This window comes from Bemisia tabaci, unplaced genomic scaffold (genome assembly GCF_918797505.1).
Source record: "Bemisia tabaci unplaced genomic scaffold, PGI_BMITA_v3".
Classification (NCBI taxonomy): domain Eukaryota; kingdom Metazoa; phylum Arthropoda; class Insecta; order Hemiptera; family Aleyrodidae; genus Bemisia; species Bemisia tabaci.
The window spans coordinates 10,865-31,227 of NW_027311746.1; the positions used below are offsets into that span (position 1 = coordinate 10,865).

A 20,363-nucleotide genomic window follows, 5' to 3' on the forward strand; every position below is an offset into this window, starting at 1 on the left:
TCACTACAACTGGGACGCCAACTTTTCGCGCGTTACACTGACGTCATCCGATACGATTTCATTCGGATTCGGGCGTTTTGAATCGACGTGAGTCATTCCCTCATTCCTCGTGCGAGGACCGCGTCGTCCCAAAACAGCAGCAGGTGGGAATCGAGAGCTTTCAGAGCCGGACAACGACTACAATGGCCGCGATCCGACGCTGATTGCTCTCGGATTTGGCTCCTACGCGCAGCGCAACGCCGCCGCTGCCGAGTTGGGCGAAAAAATCCGCCTTTTCAACCGGAGTTATCGATGCGATCTGGAGGAGTGAACGTGGCAACCGCGCGCAACACCTAAATAGTGACGTCCGAAGGAGGCAGAGCTTTGCCGAGCGACCTAGCCTCTCGGATCGGGCTTTGGAGCACCTAGCTTCGCCGGCAGAAAAAGCTCTGCGTTTTGATGGATCAGTCTGGCGAATATGGTTTCAAATGTGGCGATAGAGAATTTGCAGGTGTCTTAAATTTTGTGGATTTCATCCTTAAAATGATACTACTAGGAAAACTGAGTACGTGGATACACTGAAAAAAATTCTCGGCGTTTTTACCAAGGTCCGTTATTATATTTACCATCTCACTTTTTTTACCAATTATTGGTAATTTTACCAAGACAGACTGGTGAGATTACCTAAAAACCGATATTTTTACTGTTTTTTTCCAGGTAAGAATACCACTTTTATTGGTAATCAATTCCCGGTAACTTTGCCATTTTATCTCGGTAAAATTACCAAATCCATAAATGGTAATTTTACCAAGAAAAAACTGGGATCAAATAGAACCCTGAATTCTTGGTAATTTTACCCTTTTCTTAGCAAATACAATGAGATTTTTTTTCAGTGTATCCTTGATTTCGAAATTGGACAGTTATTGAAGAAAATATGACAAAATAACCTGATCTGCTAAAATACACGTGTTAAAATGGAAAATGCCGCCAGATGACGTGATAAGGCGGCACATTTTCTCACTTTTAAATTTATTTTTCTCCAATGGCTCATGTCAGAAAAAAATTTGTAAAAAATACTGCGGACTCAGCTCGTTAAGCACTCTCATATGAAGCAATACGATTTTTGTGTGCAAAGTCTCCATTTCGATCTAAGTTTGGACACGTTTAACATGAGAAGTCTGCTTGCATTGGGAACTTTGGAAAAAGACGCGTGGAAAATACTGTTAAGGAAGAACGCCGTATGAGTCTCCAGACGTTGCCAAACCTCTCCCGATAATGTTTTTTTTATAATGAAATATATGTTGATTTTTTCTTGTAATATTCAGATATTTTAGAAAAAATTCGAACAAAATCGACAAATATTATGGAGGAAAATACTCACAATTTTCGCTGTAGATTTGTTTATTATTGAAGGAAATATAGCAACGTTTGAAGGCTTAAGTAGCGTTCTTCCTAAGCACGGCAGAATAGTGTAGGGCTTCGACTATATCTACTGAGTATTGCAGAAACAACTCAAGTCGCATTTTGGGAGAAAATTAGCTTACAGTGGTCTTGAATTCCAATGATGGTAAAAATTTTCCAGTTACTTAAATAGTTTAAGAGAAAAATATTTTGAACCTGAAAATAGTTGTTAAACTTAGTTCTAAACACTCATTTGTACGGAGGAATAGACTTCAACCCTTTTTTCGGTTGTAGGTAAATATGACTTGCTGAGCCTCCGTTACAGCCGGTCCATGCTGATAGCGTCATGAGAGTCATCCAGAGAGTAAGATCTCTCATAGATTTTATTGTGTTAATGCCAGTGAAAAACTGACCATGCTATTAGACTTATGATGTCCTCACCTTTCATTAAATCATTATTTCAAAATTGAATCATGAGAACACACCGTTGTATTTGGAACTCTCCCAGCTTTAATTTGGGCTCTTAACTTTTTAAGTCGAACCAGGGGAAAGCTCAAGAGCATCGACGCTATGATCACTCTTATCAGCAGATCTAGGTGCCCCAAAACTGCTTTGAAGAAAAGTGAAAACCTTTAGAGTTTGTAAACGCATGTAAAAGTTTATTGCAGGGGAGATATTCAGGTTTACTTTTACCTCTCTTTATTCTTCAGGGTGAGGGATCAATAACAACAAATTTCGGAAGAGGTTCGGTACTCGGGCTCCTTTTTAGACCCATCAACGGTACTCCCTACGCAGTTTGGTACTCGGGCTCCTTAATTTAAACTTATTTAGAAGAACATACGATGCCCGTAACGCCCGTAACGTGCGCGAGGCATTAGCAGACCGCCTCTGCGAATTTCTATGGCATCGAGAGCAACGGCGCCTAAATCGTGATCCGTTCTTATCACTATTGAACACAATTGCAAATGTCGCGCACACTCCCCCAATACCTGTTTAATTTTAATCCTTAATTGATTTTAATTTTCGTGTTTTCACACGAGAAAAAAAGTTCTTCTCATTATTAAAAGAATTCTTTGTTATTCGTTACTGCTCACGATGTTGTCGTGTATTCTGTAATAAAAAGTATTATTTAGAGGAAAAAATGAAATATAAATTAATCTAACCTAATCTAACCTAACCTTACCTAACCTAACCTAACTTACCCGAGCATTGCCTTACGTAGCCCAACCTAAGGTAACTTACCTGACGTAACGTAACGTAACCTAACCTACAGGACTACTGTGGGCCCGTAGGTTAGGTTAGGTTACGTTACGTCAGGTAAGTTACCTTAGGTTGGGCTACTCAGGCTTGTGGATATTGGGTTTACGTAGGCGCCGCGTCAAATCATGGCGTATGTTCTTCTAAATAAGTTTAAATTAAGGAGCCCGAGTACCGAACTGCGTAGGGAGTACCGTTGATGGGTCTAAAAAGGAGCCCGAGTACCGAACTACACCCCAAATTTCTTCCATGCAATTGACAGAAAAACCATAGCTGCGTTGTCAAAGTAAACGTATCCAATTCCATTAGGTTCATCTGTTTGCAAATGCAACCCAACGGTCACCATCGACCTCTCGAGAGTATTGAGCATTTGGTACAACTGTTGGACATTCAACTGTTGAAATTCTGGGTGATTCAAACAGAGTCCAACAACACTATTAGATCGATCAAATGGTTAGCAAATGGTCTCAAACAGTTTGTTTCGACAACGGAGCTCATACTATTAGTTTTGATTACAGGGAAAATAGAGAGACACATTTCAAAAAGTGAGGTTAATTATCTACTGAAAGATTATCACCCGGCCACATTTCCAATTGTGATAGCATCACCTATAACAAGAAATGATGCTTTATCTTAAAAACATGGATTCTAGCTTACTTCGGAAGGTACTGTGACCTGGACTACGAAATGAAGGGGTTTCAAACAACTTTCTCAGATCAACCGAAACTGACTTTTTGACCGATCTAATTTTTCTTATGGGTTACATAGTCACCATTAAGAGTGAAACAGGAGGACTTAAAGCAAAAGGTGGTCCTCGGATAGTAAATAATACTCTGCACCAAAATTTGATAGCTATGCTTCGACACTGAACACCTGTCGTAATAAAATAGATAAAGGTGGTTGACTCTTCTCTTCACAGGTGTACAAATGATAATAGTTCTCGGCCTAAACCTGATTGTATACCCTGCAAGATGAGAGAAAAATGACTGTCAAATGAAGAGCGAAGAGGGCAAAATTGTTAGAGACAAAGTAGACTTCAGAGACCTTGACAATCAATAATGAGGGAAAATAAATTTTAGATGCGTAGGTAAATGAGACAGATGACAGCAATTACCTGGCAGGGGCAAGTTGATAATCCAAAAAACTGTGCCTTGAGTGAATAAAGTGAGCGCCTAGGAAAGAACAACACACACTCATGTAAACTTGAGATATTAGAATGAACTTGACGAAAGTAATTTGTACCAACACGGCACGCAGACGGATTTCATAAATTCGAAAACACGTAAAGAGGGCGAACTGAAAACTGACGTGCAGATTGAGACAAGACAAGCAGGAGCACGGATGACGGAACCACGGAGCACCGAGAAGCACAGAAGAAACTAATGCAAACTCACCACGACAGAGCGCAGCACTATACAAATCTGGTGCTTTGGTGTCTCTCAGTGTTGATTGCTCACGGATGATTGATGAGAGTGCACGAAATTCTAACCTAATTTCATTCACGTTGTTTTGTTTACTTTCTTTGACTCCTGTTGTTGTCTCCAATAATCATGATCGTCAGCGTCAGATTCTGATTTTAGTAATTTCTGAAGATGATTAAAAAATTTTATCCGTGCCCGCCTTGCATAGGAGTAGAAATCGCGAGAAGATAAGCAGCGAGCTCAGAGCTGCGTCAGGCAGGTACACGAGTTTTGCGCGCGCGCGCGATGGTCATTGATGAGTGGTGAGCATACCGGCTGATAAACGCGGGAAATCACACGCGTTTCTGTTTTCTGGTTCGTTATGTTATAATCATACTTGTCCCTTCATAGCAGTTAATTAGTGGCCAGTGCATTCTTTGAAAATTATTCTGAATCAAATTTTGTATATTGCTGAATTCCAAAGTGCATGGACAAAGGTAAAGTAGAGGATATCATTTGGAGACTAAGGTAGTTGGTCGATACCATGTACAAAAGAAGACCAAAGGGCTTAGGAGTCGGACTCCGAGCGCCCTCACAGAAGCCATCTGTTCAGCCTCCCTCAGATTCCTCCCAATCCTCAGTGGGAAGTGCCTTGCAAGACATTCAAAACCGTCCCAGCAGTACCAGTTCAGATGGAACCACCATACTCTCTCAAGACTTCTTTGATAAAATTCCCCCTGCCTCTACGCCGAAAAAAGGAACAGAGAATATTCCTGATTCGGACCCTGTGGATGAAGGCATGGACACAGATGAATTGATGAACGTTTTCAAATCACCTGGTAAACCACCACGGTCTCCTGAACCACGTGCTAAGAAAGTGAAAAGAGACCATGGAAAGAGCAAAGAGCAGTACAAAGAGATGCATTCAAAACAAATTTTATCATACATGGAAGACATAGTAGTTACGGCAGGATTTTTTTTGCAGCAAGATGATTCGCCAAACATCCTAAGTACGTAAGACTTCAATTGTTTTCTGCTTTATATACTTTATTTGACATGTGCTACTGTTGAGAGGTAGCTGGGTGAATTCAAATAAGGGTCAAATTCCAGGTTCTATTTCCTCCCAAAATTTTTTTCTGAATTTTTGGGCAAACCAAACTTTATTTTGACTATCATTAGGTGTAGACTTAGGAAATATAGCTCGTCGAGCTTAATAGTTGGGCTTAAACCCGAATTTCCACCGTGAAGTGTATCACTTCCCAAAATTTGCCGTAATTTTGCCTGATTTCCTAAATTTTCATCTCAGAGGTGACATATAATACTTTTAATTAAAAATTGAACACAATTGTCATAAAATCATCGTCGGGCACTAAATTAAAGCATAATTGAAAACATGTAACCCTTTCATATCTTGCAGAACCAAAAAAATTAAGAAAAAATTCATCCGTCATGAAAGATATCTGGAGCTTATTCCGCTTGTCTTTTAGACAGTTCCGTCTGTTTATCAAAATGCGCACTGTTTTCGTTTCACACGAGAAGAAGCTTTTATTTCTTGGAATATTGCAGTACAAAATGGATCAAAAACACCGAATTTTAAAACTTCGAGTGGGCGTGTACCCGCTGAAGTGGTGATAAAGCCAGGAAAAGTTTGAGGACTTACATTAACATAACAATTACACCGGTCAACTTTTTTTTTTTTTATTTTTGATTTTCTGAAGATTTACCAATGGTTTCGGAGTAGATTTTTGGCGCTGATTCTGAAGAACAACTCCATTTACCTGGATCAATGCGATTTATCCTGGGAAAGTTCGGAATTTTTCCGGAGAAATCGGAATTTTCCTTAAAAATCTAGCTTTTCCAGAAGAGTCAATTTTCCGGGAGAATCTATGCACAATGGACAAAACACAGGAATTTTTCGATTTCCTAGCCTAAGATACATAGGAAACCCTATTGCTCCCCTATTAAAATTTCCTTTCTTTTCCTTATACCAAGATTTTCCGGTCCAGTTTCATTAAAATCAATTAATTAGTCACCGAGATAGTGTTTTAAGCCACGGCCACCATCTTAGATTTTCGAATCTCGGATATTTGACTAAAATTCGAGTTTCCCATTCAAAAATACCCGCGGGTACCAAGTTTCGCGTAAATCGATTGATTAGGCTCTGAGATAGCATTTTAGGCCATGTCCGCCCTCTTGGATTTTCGAATTTTGAAAATTTGACTAAAAATTCAAGTTCCCCATTGAAAAGTACCCCCGGATACCAAGTTTCACTTTAATCGACTGATTAGGTGCTGAGATAGCATTTTAGGCCACGTCCGCCATCTTGGATTTTCGAACTTTGAAAATTCGACTAAAAATTCGAGTTTCCCATTCAAAAATACTCCCGGGTACCAAGTTTTGCGTTAATCGATTGATTAGGCGCTGAGATAGCATTTTAGGCCATGTCCGCCATCTTGGATTTTCGAATTTTGAAAATTCGACTAAAAATTCGAGTTCCTCGTTGAAAAATATACCTCCGTATACCAAGTTCCACTTAAATCGGTCGAAAAGAGCGTCTACAGGGCTTAAACAAACAAGTCCCAGTTGATTAGGCGCTGCGATAGCATTTAAGGTCATGTCCGCCATCTTGGATTTTCGAATTTTCAAAATTTGACTGAAAATTCGAGTTCCCCATTGAAATATACCTCCGTGTACCAAGTTCCACTTAAATCGGTCGAAAAGAGCGCCTACAGGGCTTAAACAAACAAGTCCCAGTTGATTAGGCGCTGCGATAGCATTTAAGGTCATGTCCGCCATCTTGGATTTTCGAATTTTCAAAATTCGACTGAAAATTCGAGTTCCCCATTGAAAAATACTCCCGGGTACCAAGTTTCACTTAAATCGGTAGAAAAGAGCGCCTACAGGGCTTAAACAAGCAAGTCTCAGTTGTAACAGTTTTCCACTCTGTCCCACTAAACTGGGACAGCATGGGACAGGATGGAAACATATGGGACAGGATGGAACGGGACAAGATGGAACGGGACAGGATGGAATAAGCTGTTTTTTAAGCTTATCTCTAACAGTAAAGACAATTTTGGTGTTTTTTTTCACGGAATATTTAGTAGCACGTCCTAGAGGATCGGAATTAGAGAAAATTTTCCCTAACGCACACTTCGAAAGTATTTTACGAGCTGATATTAGTGTGTGTGTGTATGCTTGACGCCCTGTTAGTTATCATGTATAGCATTCTGTTTGGCATCATTAATGGCGTTAATCTTGCACAAAAATTTGCGAATTTCAGAATTTTTGCCATCTACGACGTGTGAACTATTCAATCAAAACAAAAAAAGTCGTTTTTGGAAAAACCTCAACGTTACGGCAATCATTTAGAGCTTATTACATCGTTGCCACGTCTCTCCTGGCTGTTGCTGACTGTTGCTCGGGACAATGATTCTAGCGCATGAAAAAGTTATTGATGGAGCAAAAAATAAATTGACATATTTTTTTTCTCAAATTCAAAAGCATTACCTATCATCTCCGATAAAGTTTTCTTAAATAATCACTCTAGTTATGCTGCAACATCGATTTAAAGTCAAGAACCAGGCACGGGGGACACGCAAATTTGGGACAAATGTAGGCAATTTGCACATTCAAAGTTCTCCTAAATTTTTATTTCAGTCCAAATAAAGTGGGAAACAGCATGTAATAGTCAACAATAGTGTGGAAAATGAGAAAAAAATTTGATCTGCCTATGTTTCTCAGATTATGACGATTAAAACAGGTCGGGACACCAAATTAGACGCTTATTTGAACTCACCCAGCTATCTGAAGTCAACAGCCAGCCACACTGAAAAAAATAATATGCTATCTTAGCACTTAGGTTGTTAAAAATGTGTCTGGTGATCGCAAGACGCTGCCTTTACTGCCCTCGCAGTTAACTTTACATCCTCTAAATGCAAAGTCAACTGCGTGGGCAGTCAAGGCAGCATCCTAGGATCACCAGACACATTTCTGACATCCTAGGTGCTAAAACAGCATACCATTTTTTCCAGTGCAGTTTTGGCAAATCAAGCCGTCAGGAATGAGGAATCAAGGTTCATTTGGTTTAGTATGTACCTAAGGACAGAACATAGGTCTGAAGCCCTATTGTCACCTTCATATTTTTCATCCTGGAAAGTTGAAAGAACAGCTAGAGCTTACTCTTGATACAGCTAATCTCATTCAATTACCTTCCCTTTGCAGAAGGCAATTCAATGCCCCAGAAGGATCTAAGTAAATTTCAGGATGCCATAATGTTACCTATGTAATAGGAGAGACCTTACTTATCTCTGTGTGACATCACGCAAGTAGATGACACTTGGCTGTGGTTTAACATGCGTCTAATGGGAGAACGTGTGATGCATGTTTGTTTGGCATTGACATTTTTCAGGGGTTGATCTGATGCAATAATTCAAGGACTCTCCTGGAAGAAGGTGAAATTTCACTATAGAATATAGTGACCAGTCCATTTGAGGCATCTTGACGGTGTAAGTCCTCAATCACATATCTTGTTTGCGGCATCAGAAAATCTCCGTCTCTATGGTATTTTTTAAATAGAAGAACAAATCGACATCATTCCTTGGAGTTTTTGCAGAATATTCACACAGAGAAGAAAAATCATGGCAGTTTTAAAGAATTGCTGTTGAGTAGTTTTCTGTTTAAAAAATAAAGTATGAGTTATGTGATTGCTGACTTACACTGTCGATCTTCTGATAACAAGAGAAACGAAGGCTGAATTCCAAAAATCCTCACTCCCCTAGTCAGGATTTAATCGAACTGTTCATACAGCTTTGGTTACCTCTAGCCGAAAGGTTTTGTCGCAACTCTTCTTCTACACAAATAATGTGAATTGTACAATTTTTACATAATTTGTCATTTTCATTTTTCCTAATTTACTCTCTCTTGGTTTATTTTAACGGACATTTTTTATGGTTTTTAGATGAGGACCAGGCGATCTTCATCAATAACGTTTCCAAAGCTATGAAGTCAGGACCTGTTGATAAAAATGTCTCCATTTTTATGAAAGACTTTGAAAAATATCATGAAGACAGGAAGTTACTGTTCAAAGCACTGTCACCTACTCAGGTATATTCTTATTCTTGTTGAATTCCACGGCAAATAAGTTTATGCTCTTCGAGAGGTAGATCGAAAATCCTATCATTTTTATTTTATAATTTGAAGATAATACAATAATCAAAACGGAGGATCCTCTGTCTCATTGTAAAATATTGTAAACTTGTTTGGCGTTTACTCTGCCTCTTTTCAAAATGATAGGAAAATCTGCACAAATATTTGCATTTGAAAAATTGGGTATGGCAGTAAAGTTGAAGCAAAGATGATGCCATGGAAGATTCCTGACTGGTGGTGTCCCAAAGTAGAGCCACTAGATGGGCATGCCAACTGGCAGTGATGATGTTCTCGTAGAGCTCAAGTAATGTATCTAATACATGAGTGAACGCCGATTGGCGAGGCGGTGTACGTACAGGCACAGGTGAATGTGATAGGCTAGGGTTGATGGTACTACAAAGTAATAGTAGTAATGAAATAAAGTTCATATAATAAAGGGTTAAAGTCTTGGTAGCTATTTTCATTGGAGAGAACTATAATATTTATCTTTGATATGATCGCACATAATGTCATCAACAACGTGTGTACAAAAGAAAGTGAAATGTATAACAGCTACAGCACGGAATCGGGCAAATTTTGGAATCCTTTTCAATTATTGTCCCTAAGCACTGTGGCAAATCTTCTGGAGCAGCTGTAGTGAGCCTTTCTTGCTGGCAGCAATGTTTTTTGAACTAAAAACTAAAGGACTTGCAAATTCTCATCAAAAACTGCTTCATTTGTTTGAGAAGTAAAAGTTCTCCCACTATTTTTCTTGGATTTTTTTTCGTTTTTTTTCCAGTTCTCTGCACATATCACTCACCCCCCCTCGCTGTACAGATTTTTTTCCCCTCTTATTTTGCTTTCGTTCAGCTCAACCCCCACTCATCAGTGCCGTATCAACAAATCACCAATACCGTAGAGGACACCAAGTCATGAGAATATCATGTATACGCAAACCATGAGTTCTCATACACTGGTTGCTTTTATCCAATCATTTTTGGATCTCCTCATCCACAAGAAATTAGTAGGGAATAATCATCGCTTTGTTTGTGTTTGCTGCTGAAAATGTTCATGCTGTTTGATGGAAATTCCAGACTGGAGAGGACTGCAACATTGCCCGAGGTCACACACAAGACAGCCTGGTCCATCTTTTGCTCCAAGTGGATTGCCTAGAGCCTAAACTAATGGAATATTTGCTAGAAAAAATGGGCGAAATAGCAATGGATGAAGATTCGTAAGTTCTCAATTCTTGTGAATTTTCAGTTCTTACAAGTCAGGTGGCATTTATTTCCTGTTGTGCTTGAAGCAACTAATATCCCATAGAATGAATTGCATGCAGTTAAGTTTCTTTTTATGCTGAAATAGAACACAATTTCATTAGACAATTTTGGGCCATAATAATGGCAGATGAGTGAAACCCTAAGTATAATTTTCTCAAAACCATAAGTTTTAATATGGAAACTTTATTTCTTCATATTTTCAATTTTATCTAAGATTCCTCGAGTGCTGTTTATGCCAAAATGTCTGTAGAAATTCCTCTATGGAATTGCGCCAATATCTTTTTTTTTTAATTATTTGAAGAACCCTTCTTTTGCCAAAATTCTTATCCATTAATCTATTCCAATACACTCTAAATGGACTCAGATCTGTGTCTGAATTTCTTCGTTCCTTTTTTTATCAAACACACTTCAGCTTCATCTTTGGCTTTTTCAGCAGTGACTCAGATGTCTCTACTGTCACATGGATTCGAATGATTCTTCAGTCCTTCAGGTTTCTCAACAAAATCTCGGACCCAGGCAAAATGAACACACAGCTATTCGATATCATACATGCCTGTGATAATCCTGTGGTAAGTTATATTTTATGTTCAATTTCTGTCACAGGGAGTTAAATAAAAAAAAAAATTGTCGATTTTAATGGCTCTATAATTGTAAAATGCAGAAAGTGAGGGATCCTGGACTTGTATTTAGAAGAGCATGGAACATATGGGCATATTCAGAATTATGATTGATTAAAATTTTTGAGTTGGTAGGAAAACTGTGAAGACCTTCTTCCAACATCCTGCAAAAATTGGAAATAAATAATTTTCCTCATCCTTGCTTTTTTGCCTTAAATATTCGGAAAAATTTCAGAAAGAATAGAAATCAATTCGGTATATATTTCATAAAATTTTTGAACCTTTCATAATGAAAATAATTTCATGATTTCAGGTACAAAGAGAAATTATTGTATGTCTACCTGACATAATCGGAGACATGGACCATTTCAATGCTGCATCAGAGCTGAGGTAAGTTGTTACAGTAATGCTATTAGGTAAAAATGTGTGTATCCATTAGAATTTATCTAATACGGGTGAGGAGATCCTAAAGCAAGTTGGGTTTTTATTAGATTTGTATTTTTCTTTCAGCAAATTGCTAAGAGAAAAACCTGCCTTAACAACCGCTGTGCTGGATGCTCTGACAAATCTTTCACTCCAATCTGAGACGAGGGTAGAAGTGCAGCAGTCACTACTCCGTAGTTTACGGCGAGCTCCTGTCGAATATTTGCCGAGTATGGTTAAGTTCCTTGTATCAGTCTCATCAGTGGACGAAGCAAACGAAGTGAGTAGCTTTTGATAAAATCGCTTTTTTGTTGAGGGAGGTCAGGTCAAGAAGAAATGAATATTGGCTTAGCTTTGTAACTCAGCGCAAATGGAGTCGTTTTATGGGTGAAAAACTTATTTTGTCAGGCTTTTTTTCTGAGAAAAAACGCTCTACATCAGAAACTTAGAAGATTATCACAAGTTTTACAAGCCTTGAAAAGTGCTCGGAATGTGCTAGATTTTGAAATTTTCTTCAAACGCCTTGAAAGTTTTTGATTGTTTGGAAGGTGCTTGAAAAGTTCTCGAATTTTACCCTTTACTAATTGTCAGCGGTGGATGCTTGTTGAAGAGAAGCATTTGATGTCAAATGGATCTTTTGAAAAGATTTCAAATTGTAAAGGAAATACCTTCCGTGCGAATCAAAAATTGCTGCCATAGACTCCTACTCTTGGCAGCAGTGGCGAAAGCTGTGCTGCACTGCCCCAATGCGGAACCATTCAAAGCTTTTTGTGTCAGTAAACTTCAAGCAAAATAAAAGAACTGACAAAATCCTCATCTTCAAGAATTATGGTGCTGAGAGGAAACTGTGCGTTCAGGAATAAATAATAAAAAAAGTCTTTAAAAGTGCTCAAAAATTCTTCCAAAGGAGCTTAAAAGGTACATAATTTTTCATTCATGCAGCTGCACAAACCTTGTACCAAAAGGATTACAGTGCTCTCTCACAGATTTTTGGTGGAACACAAAAGAAAATGGGTAGCTCACTAATAAAATTGTTCCATTTGTGATGTGTCTTAAAGTCATTCAGCTGTCCCCATCTATATTTTCCGAAACTTCCAAGCTACTTTTTGCTGGTAGCTCTGATTTTCTGTTCAAAAATTAATTCGTAGACCATCATCTATAGCCCAGTGTCTAGATTCCGTTCCTCCTCTCAAACCATTTTTGTTCGCCAACATGGTCATCAGTGTCACATTCAACTAGATGAGATATCTCATCTACATTTCAACAATATCTTTTCTTGTGAGTCTTTGTATCACTTAAAAAGAGGAGATCCTTACTTTGAATATTCTCTCATATCTCTCATCTGGAAAATGTTCGTTCCTGTCATTTTCAGGTCATCAATGGTTTGAGGCTTGAGCTTTTCCCCTCTGTGATTCCAGCCTTGTCACAGACACGCACTCAAAATGCCAAACCAGCAGATATTGCCTCCTCCAAGAAACTATGTTTTAACATGATACGTTATGGACTTCTTGTATCCAAAGTTCTAGCAGACACTTGGCTGAAAAATATTGAGAATATCTCTAATCCTGGAGGAATGAAGTGAGTTACATTCCATTTCTTCAGAGCATTTGACACCCTAGCAAAATTAATAACTAATGCCACCATGAAATTCATTCTGACCACATCCATTTATTTTCAGAGAATGTCAAAAGGTTGATTTCAAATGGAAGGTTGCCATCAGTGACCCATGATCAAATTTTTGGTGTGTGTTGTTGTGTAGTGTTTTCTGTATTATGTTTCAATCACATTGTAAAAAGTGGAATGATGAGTCAGTTGTATGTCTCGGAATGGACCACTGCACAAAGTACCAATTGAAGCATTCTGACACATGTCTCCTCTCCAAAATTTCATGTCGAATATGACTTACGCAACAAAAATTATTGAAAACAACTACTAACCAAAGTAACGACGTTTCTATTGAGCACTGGTTTTGAAAAACCATAGTCGAAGCGATTCAAATTGCACACTGCAACGGTTTTGGTAGGCTCCTTCATAGAACTGTGTTCCTTCCCTGCCCTGTGTTGTTCAAGAAGTAAACAACGCGTAACAGCTGAGCCTAAGCCCCCAGATTGAGGTTGCTATATTTTTATAGTGCCGAGAATGTTATGGTAACGTTTAGTGTGGACTTAAATGCAAGGAGAACAGATTTTTCAATGAGCGGAAAGTTTAAATTTATGCATTGAAAAACGCTAATATCTTTGTTAGGAGTTACTTTCAACAATTTTTGTCACCCAAATCGTTTTCTACCTAAATTTTTGATGAGGACTTGTAAATCTTGATGCTTAAATTTGCTCCTTGTCTACTAGGCAATTGTTTCAAGATAGTTGAATCTTACTTTTTAGATTTTAAAGGGCATATCTATCCAAATGTTCAATTTTAACGGAAATACTACTTACTCCTCGCAAAAACCTGTCGATGATACCTTTTCCAGTACTGCACAAGAAGCAATGTACCCATTTTACAATAATAAGTTAAACAGCGAGGAACAGAGCTAATTTTCACATAAATACCACCAAAACGTCGACTACAACATTTTTCTCGCTTTAAAAGGTACAGTCAAGTACTAAGTTTTTAGATTTTTTAAACAATTTTTACTGTTAAATTCAACTGAGGAAGGCTGAGTTTTCAGGCGAAACGTTTTGGTGGTACTTTTGTGAAAATTAGCCTTGTTGCTTGCTGGTTAAATTGTTATTATTGTATCTTGTCACAGGTTGCGGAGCATTAAACATATCTCATACCCATTATAAGAGAACGTAGACCAAATGGTAGCACAAAATTATTTTCATTTATTTTAAGGTAACATAGATGTCTCGGTATTAAACAGGATTCTTTGACATTTCTTATTCCTCCCACTCCACTGCACGTTTCACTGCTTTCATGAATTCCTAACAGCATTATTAAATACTAATGAAGAATGAAGCACACTTTGGAGAGAGTCTGTCATTGATCGCAATAAAATATGCTGAATCGAAAGATTTTAATGTGTCATGGTATTCATTTCATCATGTTTCAGGGCACTAGATGTTGTGGTCCTGCTGATCATGTACTCAATTGCTGCCAACACAACAAGAAAGACAAAGCTTGAAACATTGTTCCGCACAAAAATTGTCAAAGGAGTTTTGAAAATTGCAGTCATGGAGGATGTTTTTGAGTCTTTCCTTCTGGTACGATTTGTATTCTTACTCTGCCTTCAATATTTAAACAGAATGAATCAATATCACAAACATTTTAAATGAAACACAGCCATAGAAGTAGCCCAAGAAAATCATTCAGCGCTAGGGTACAAAAATAAAAATACTTAAAATGGAATTTTAAAAATGGGAGGGCCACCCTGAAGGACTTTGAAAACAGTAACCCAAGAAAAAAAAGCTCTGAAAAAAAGACAGTTTGCTTCCACATGAAAATTATGTTATTTGCGAAATCATGAACACTTGAAAATACTATGATCAATTTTTGGTTAGTTCAGACACAATTACTGAAGGAATCATAGTTCCAGCTAACTTGCTGTCTTTCTTTACTTTTTCTTTCAGATAGTTGAAGATAATTTTGCATCTTTGATGAAAATTGCATCAGTGCTTCTTAAGTGTCCAGAAGTTGTTGTTACTGAATTTGCATCTGATCTTTACTGGTAAGTTCACCACAGCACTGGTTCAGTCATAGAAAGTCTAAGAGCATCAAGATGATTGAGAATGTAAATCCTTTTCTAATTAAATCTTAATTTTTGATTTCTGCTCTATGATTTGTGAAATTACTTGTTATTTTTTTTCATGAAAAACATCATCTCAGTTCTATGAATTGAAGTCCTTCCACTTTAGAGACAGTAACCTTAAACATTCAAAGAGAGTAAGATGAAATGCTACGAAAGTCCAAACTTAATAATGACACTCCATACTCATTAATCAAATTTTTCCAGTCACATAGAGACATGTAAATGATCTATGTTTTATTAAATAGTTATGCTGAGTCTTACTCCCAGCTAGTATAGAAAATTCTTCAAGTGCATGAATTTTTTTAATCCAGCCCTGCAAGAAATACATAAGACTTTCAAATTTTTCCAACCTTACCATTGGAAGAAGGTAACCAAAGATTAGAAGCTATGCTAGATACGTAATTCGAAATATTTTGTCTTCCCAAAAGCTTGCCCTCGATAGGGTTCCCCTGCCTTTGCATCAATACCCATAACTTCGTTGCCTTAAAAAAATTTTAAATTAAAGATAAAGGATATCCTCGGTAGAGAGAAGCCAAGAACATCATATCAAAAATAAAATTATTTTAAAATACATTTATGTTATAACAATTTAGCAATTTTCAATTCTTGCCTTTTCTCACCTTTTTCCCCTTACTTTTTCTTTTTCTTTATCATTTACCTCAAGAGATTACTAACTTAGTTATGAAAATGGGCGTCATTTTAGCCTGGTTACTTCAACAACACAAAAATTCAGTATTTTCCTTTTTTCAAAATCTGAAATCATCCTCATTTTCCTCTGTTGGCAGCAACTGCTTCAGTCACGTGTCTGGACAATGGTGTAAGTGGATCGTAACGGAGTTATTAATGTATGTTGGCGCAGGCGACGCAATGCACACTCGGTCTGCTCTTCAAATCCTGAATCAGCTGGCCGAAACCCAGCTCAGCAAGCTCAAAAACTTTGCAGTTCTCCTCACATCGCTGCTCAACAAACTCAATGAGATCGGCCTGAATGAGGTTCGTATGCTCATGGACACGCTCTCGCGCATCGCATATTCCTCCGTCAGCGATGATGTCAACACGGACTGTTATGCACTTCAAGATGAGCTCAATATGCTGGCACGTAAACAGCTGGCCAGTTCACAAGTCAGTACAGTGCGCAACGGAGTGGTGTCAACAGTCATGATCATTAAGCACATAGCCAGTGTCCCCAACAGTGAGGAGAATGAATGGCCTGATCGGGCCAGTGAAATTGACGTGCCACTCACAGATAGAGCAAAAAGAGCTTTTCCTTTGCTAGGTAATTATTTATAATTAAAGTAAAATACTACAAATATTGAACTATGTATCATTCGTAATGGTGATTAGGTGATCAGGGCAGTTTCATTCCTCTAAAAGGTAGAATGTAAGAGATATAGCTCTGGTATATTTAGAGCATTTTAGAGCATTAGCTCTATTATATTTAAGTAGTATCTGTCTAGACTCATCAAAAAAGGTGGAAAAGGGCGTGAGTCACTCACGCTTAAGATTAAAAGTAATCCTAACGCATTTTTCTCTATTATGCGATTCAGTTCCTTTGTATCTAAATAAGTTCATATATTTCCAGAAATTAACATAAGTTAGAAATTGCAAATTGACTAAAAAAAAAATTAATCATAAAGTTACCATACTATTTTTATTAATACTGTACCTCCCTTTTGTGCTGTGAGAAAAAGCTGTCTAATGAGCCTATTTTTTTTAGGTGCCTGTGCTAATGATTAAAATTTTATTTTAAATTTATTTTTTTCAGATCTCGTTATGGCCAGTACAAGATTAAACCCTGAAGCACAGGGCTTGTTTTTTGATCAGCTTTCAAAACTCATTTTCCGAACAAAGAATTTGGACCGGGTGCTCTTGGTAAAGACTACTAAACGCTCAATCAAACTTCCAACCCTTAACGAATTTTTCCAGCAACAACTTTCACTCAAGTTTCAAGTATTTCCCAATGGCCTACTCTTTTGGCACCAAATTTGATAAGAAACTCATATTTTGAGGTATCAAAGTTAATTTTTAGGAGCAATTCATGAATGAGAATAAAAAAACAGCTTTTTGGGTGGTTAGAATATGATATCTATTGCAAGTATGCAACAGATGCAATGCAAGGGTCTCCCAGGAATAGGTATGTAGAAGTTGGGTCCTCGATCGAGGCATTGTCAAGAAATGTTAGTCAAAAATCATTGCAAATAATCAGCAGTTTCATAGCGGTCATCTTTCTGATTTAGTAGTGAAATAGGTCCAATAGTGGATAAAATGAAACAACTCAGAAAGATATCATCAATCTCATGATGGCAGATTGATATTAGTAGATTTGAAGACTGTAATAATTTGCTCTTTTGCTTTTCTTTTGCAGTATCGTGTCTCTGTTGCCATGAAAAATAATTTGCAGGAGTCCTTTTTGATCAGTGTACCAGACTTCTCTAGGAAGTAAGTAGTGTTTATTTGATCTGATGATTCTCTGCTGTTGACGTGTCAGAGGCACTGATTTCTTCAGAACTCTTGAAATTTATCTGCAAAATTTGGAAATATTTCATTCATTTATCAATTTAACATTGGACTGACGAAGAAACGAATATTCAAGGGGAAAATAAAACTTTATAACAATACAGCACAAGTATGGGAGCATAACATTACAACAAAATAAGATGACATAATAACTATTCATAAGTACATAAAGCCCACCTACTTGCTGAAAACTTCAGACGAACCAAATCTAAACCATTTTGCAGCTCCTGTGGAAGGTCATTCCACCAGCGAACAAGCCTGCAACCACGAGGAACCAAATGGATCTTTGTCTTTGATAATAAGTTGCTGCCATGCAAATCGTTTGATTGACATTTGCGAGAAAAATGGGCAGTTGCCAGTTCCTCACTACCAACTATGAGTCTTGGCGCATGCGAACTTGGTCACATTGTGTTTGTGACAGCAGCCATACTCTTCCGAAAAAATCAGTTGTACAAAATAATTTTTTTAGTCTGCGGTAAATGTCCAGGAGGCTCTCACCCATGATTTCCAGGATCTAGAAATACGGGATTAACCAGGGAACGAAAAATACAGGAAATGTCAGTGAAATCGTGCAGAAATCTGTGTTAAAAACAGAGAACCTCTTTTCTTTCCTCCCTTGAGATTTTATTTTTAAATTTGCCACTCTGGGTTGATATGGTCTTGACCAATCATGGAGGGAGAGGTGAAGAAATTGACGACTTTTGTCAAAATTCCCAAGAAACTCCGGTCAAAATCAAGAGGAAATCTTTGATGATTAGGGAAAATGGAGAGATGGAGCAAATTGAGAATTCTAGACACCATGTTTTTACCAATCAAATGATTGAAGTTGTCACCTTCCTCATGTTTCTTCTAATGGTTTTAACTTTTAATTCAAGAGTTTGGAGCCAAAAGGATAATTTTGGGAAAGCTCTATGTTCAATAGCATTTTTTTATCGCTGAAATGTTGTGTTGTGAAGTGTTCTGTTGTTGCTTATCTCCTTGTTAACCTTGTTTCATTTTCTAGGGAAAACACTTTTGAATATGCACTTCAGTTCAGTCTGGAAGAGAACGAGGAAGATGGTATTGCTCTGGACCTAACATCTTTAGTCATCAAAGACCATGAAAAGCGTATCCCTGTTGACTCAGTGTAAGCATCATCACTTTTTAGACAGTTTCATTCTTTATATGTAGCTGTCTGATTTTAAATTGTATTTTTGGGTGTGTAAGGTGGCTCCCTGATTCAGAGGGGAAAGGATGAAGGAACCTTTGAGACACAACTATTCTAAATAGACGTTGGGACATCTGAAGCTGTAGTATGATACATTCGTGGTGAAAATACATTATCACTTAATTGTGGTGTTTCAGAATCTTCATCAGCACTTAATTTCTAATAAAAAAGTAACTCTTTCTCAACTTAATTTTTAGAAAATAACTTTGGCATTGAAAAAAAAAATTGCAGAATTTCTTGAAGACCAAGTACCATCTTTTACAGTAACCAATGTCCACCGACCTTAGTCCATGTTATGGCTTCTCTGACGTAAAGGCGTATCTCTTCTTCCACATGAGTTGCAGAGGCCATGGAGTTATACGGAGAACAGGGCTCCTGTAAAAATTGAGATGCGTCCTTACATCAGAGGAGTGACAGTGTAGGCAAAATTTTCAGTAGAGCAATTTTTATAGCATGAGATTGTAGAATTGGATTTTGACATTTCAAATGAATGTATCTGAATTAATAATCTTTCACAAATATTTACGGCTATCTTGAAAAAAATCCATTTTAAAAAAAAATATTCACCATGATTAGAGGTGACTTGGGAGAGAGATTCCTTTAGAACCACAAGATTCACAAAGAGGAACTTTCAGTTGTAGTTTTAAACAACTTTGTCATCTCCATATATTTTTGTTTCTTGGTCAGCCTTTTCCCTTTGTTGATTTTGCCGTCTCTGGTGCGACTCTTGCGAGCCCTTGAAAGCGAAGACCTGAGCGAAATTGACGCACTTCTTGTGTGTCCTGTTGCCATGCCCACCTTGGAAACTCTGGACGAATTTCTCAACTTGTCTCCGGATGATCAAACCGTCGTCATGAATTCATTATTCTACTGCGTCAATTGGTACCGAGAGATCATCAATGCATTTTCCTGTTTCATCCGGAAGGAGAATGGAGATAAGGTGTGAGAATAATCTCGTTTTCGACTATCTCTGAACTCTCTTTTTTAACACATTCCCTGCCAAGCAAGTTATAGTAACCGTTTTATGTTTGACTTAAAGACTAGTTTTAGTGAACGACATGTTGAATGGTGCATTTCCACTGCGCTGCTTTCTGACAGAGGCACTTTCTGTGGCTCCTTCACAGGAGTAATTCTAGAGCACCAGTCACGTATGTAATTGATAGAAATTACCAACTTAGAGACATCCGGTGGAATCTCTGGTTAGAAGTTTCTGAATTTTGCTGTTAATTGTGCCTGTTCTCTAACTCTGGCATGATTAATTATGCTTAAATGCGTCGATAAGGAATGTGTTAAGCTGTAGTACATTCAAACTGGGCTCTAAATGTGAATGAAAGGTTCATTGGCCCAGTACTTTAAGTCATCAATGAAACCGATTTACCCCTCACTTATTGTTTGACTTACTTTCTCTTT

General features: G+C 37.8%; 1 protein-coding gene across 2 annotated transcripts in view; it reads left to right on the top strand.

Moving 5' to 3' along the window:
• The first annotated feature begins 4,426 nt into the window (after nucleotides 1-4,426).
• Nucleotides 4,427-20,363, top strand: part of LOC109041420 (Fanconi anemia group D2 protein) — a 28,616-nt gene continuing 12,679 nt past the window's right edge. Inside the window, exons 1-14 of one of the 2 annotated variants that reach the window (XM_019057779.2) lie at nucleotides 4,427-5,047; nucleotides 8,995-9,140; nucleotides 10,256-10,395; nucleotides 10,878-11,010; nucleotides 11,372-11,448; nucleotides 11,569-11,761; nucleotides 12,854-13,059; nucleotides 14,534-14,684; nucleotides 15,051-15,148; nucleotides 16,015-16,505; nucleotides 16,995-17,101; nucleotides 17,595-17,668; nucleotides 18,750-18,872; nucleotides 19,641-19,893. In XM_019057779.2, coding sequence (XP_018913324.2) covers nucleotides 4,582-5,047; nucleotides 8,995-9,140; nucleotides 10,256-10,395; nucleotides 10,878-11,010; nucleotides 11,372-11,448; nucleotides 11,569-11,761; nucleotides 12,854-13,059; nucleotides 14,534-14,684; nucleotides 15,051-15,148; nucleotides 16,015-16,505; nucleotides 16,995-17,101; nucleotides 17,595-17,668; nucleotides 18,750-18,872; nucleotides 19,641-19,893 — 2,658 coding nt within the window. In that variant the 5' untranslated portion in view covers nucleotides 4,427-4,581. Of the gene's footprint in view, nucleotides 5,048-8,994; nucleotides 9,141-10,255; nucleotides 10,396-10,874; nucleotides 11,011-11,371; nucleotides 11,449-11,568; nucleotides 11,762-12,853; nucleotides 13,060-14,533; nucleotides 14,685-15,050; nucleotides 15,149-16,014; nucleotides 16,506-16,994; nucleotides 17,102-17,594; nucleotides 17,669-18,749; nucleotides 18,873-19,640; nucleotides 19,894-20,363 lie in introns of both variants that reach the window. The other variant, XM_019057778.2, reaches the window with a different exon arrangement.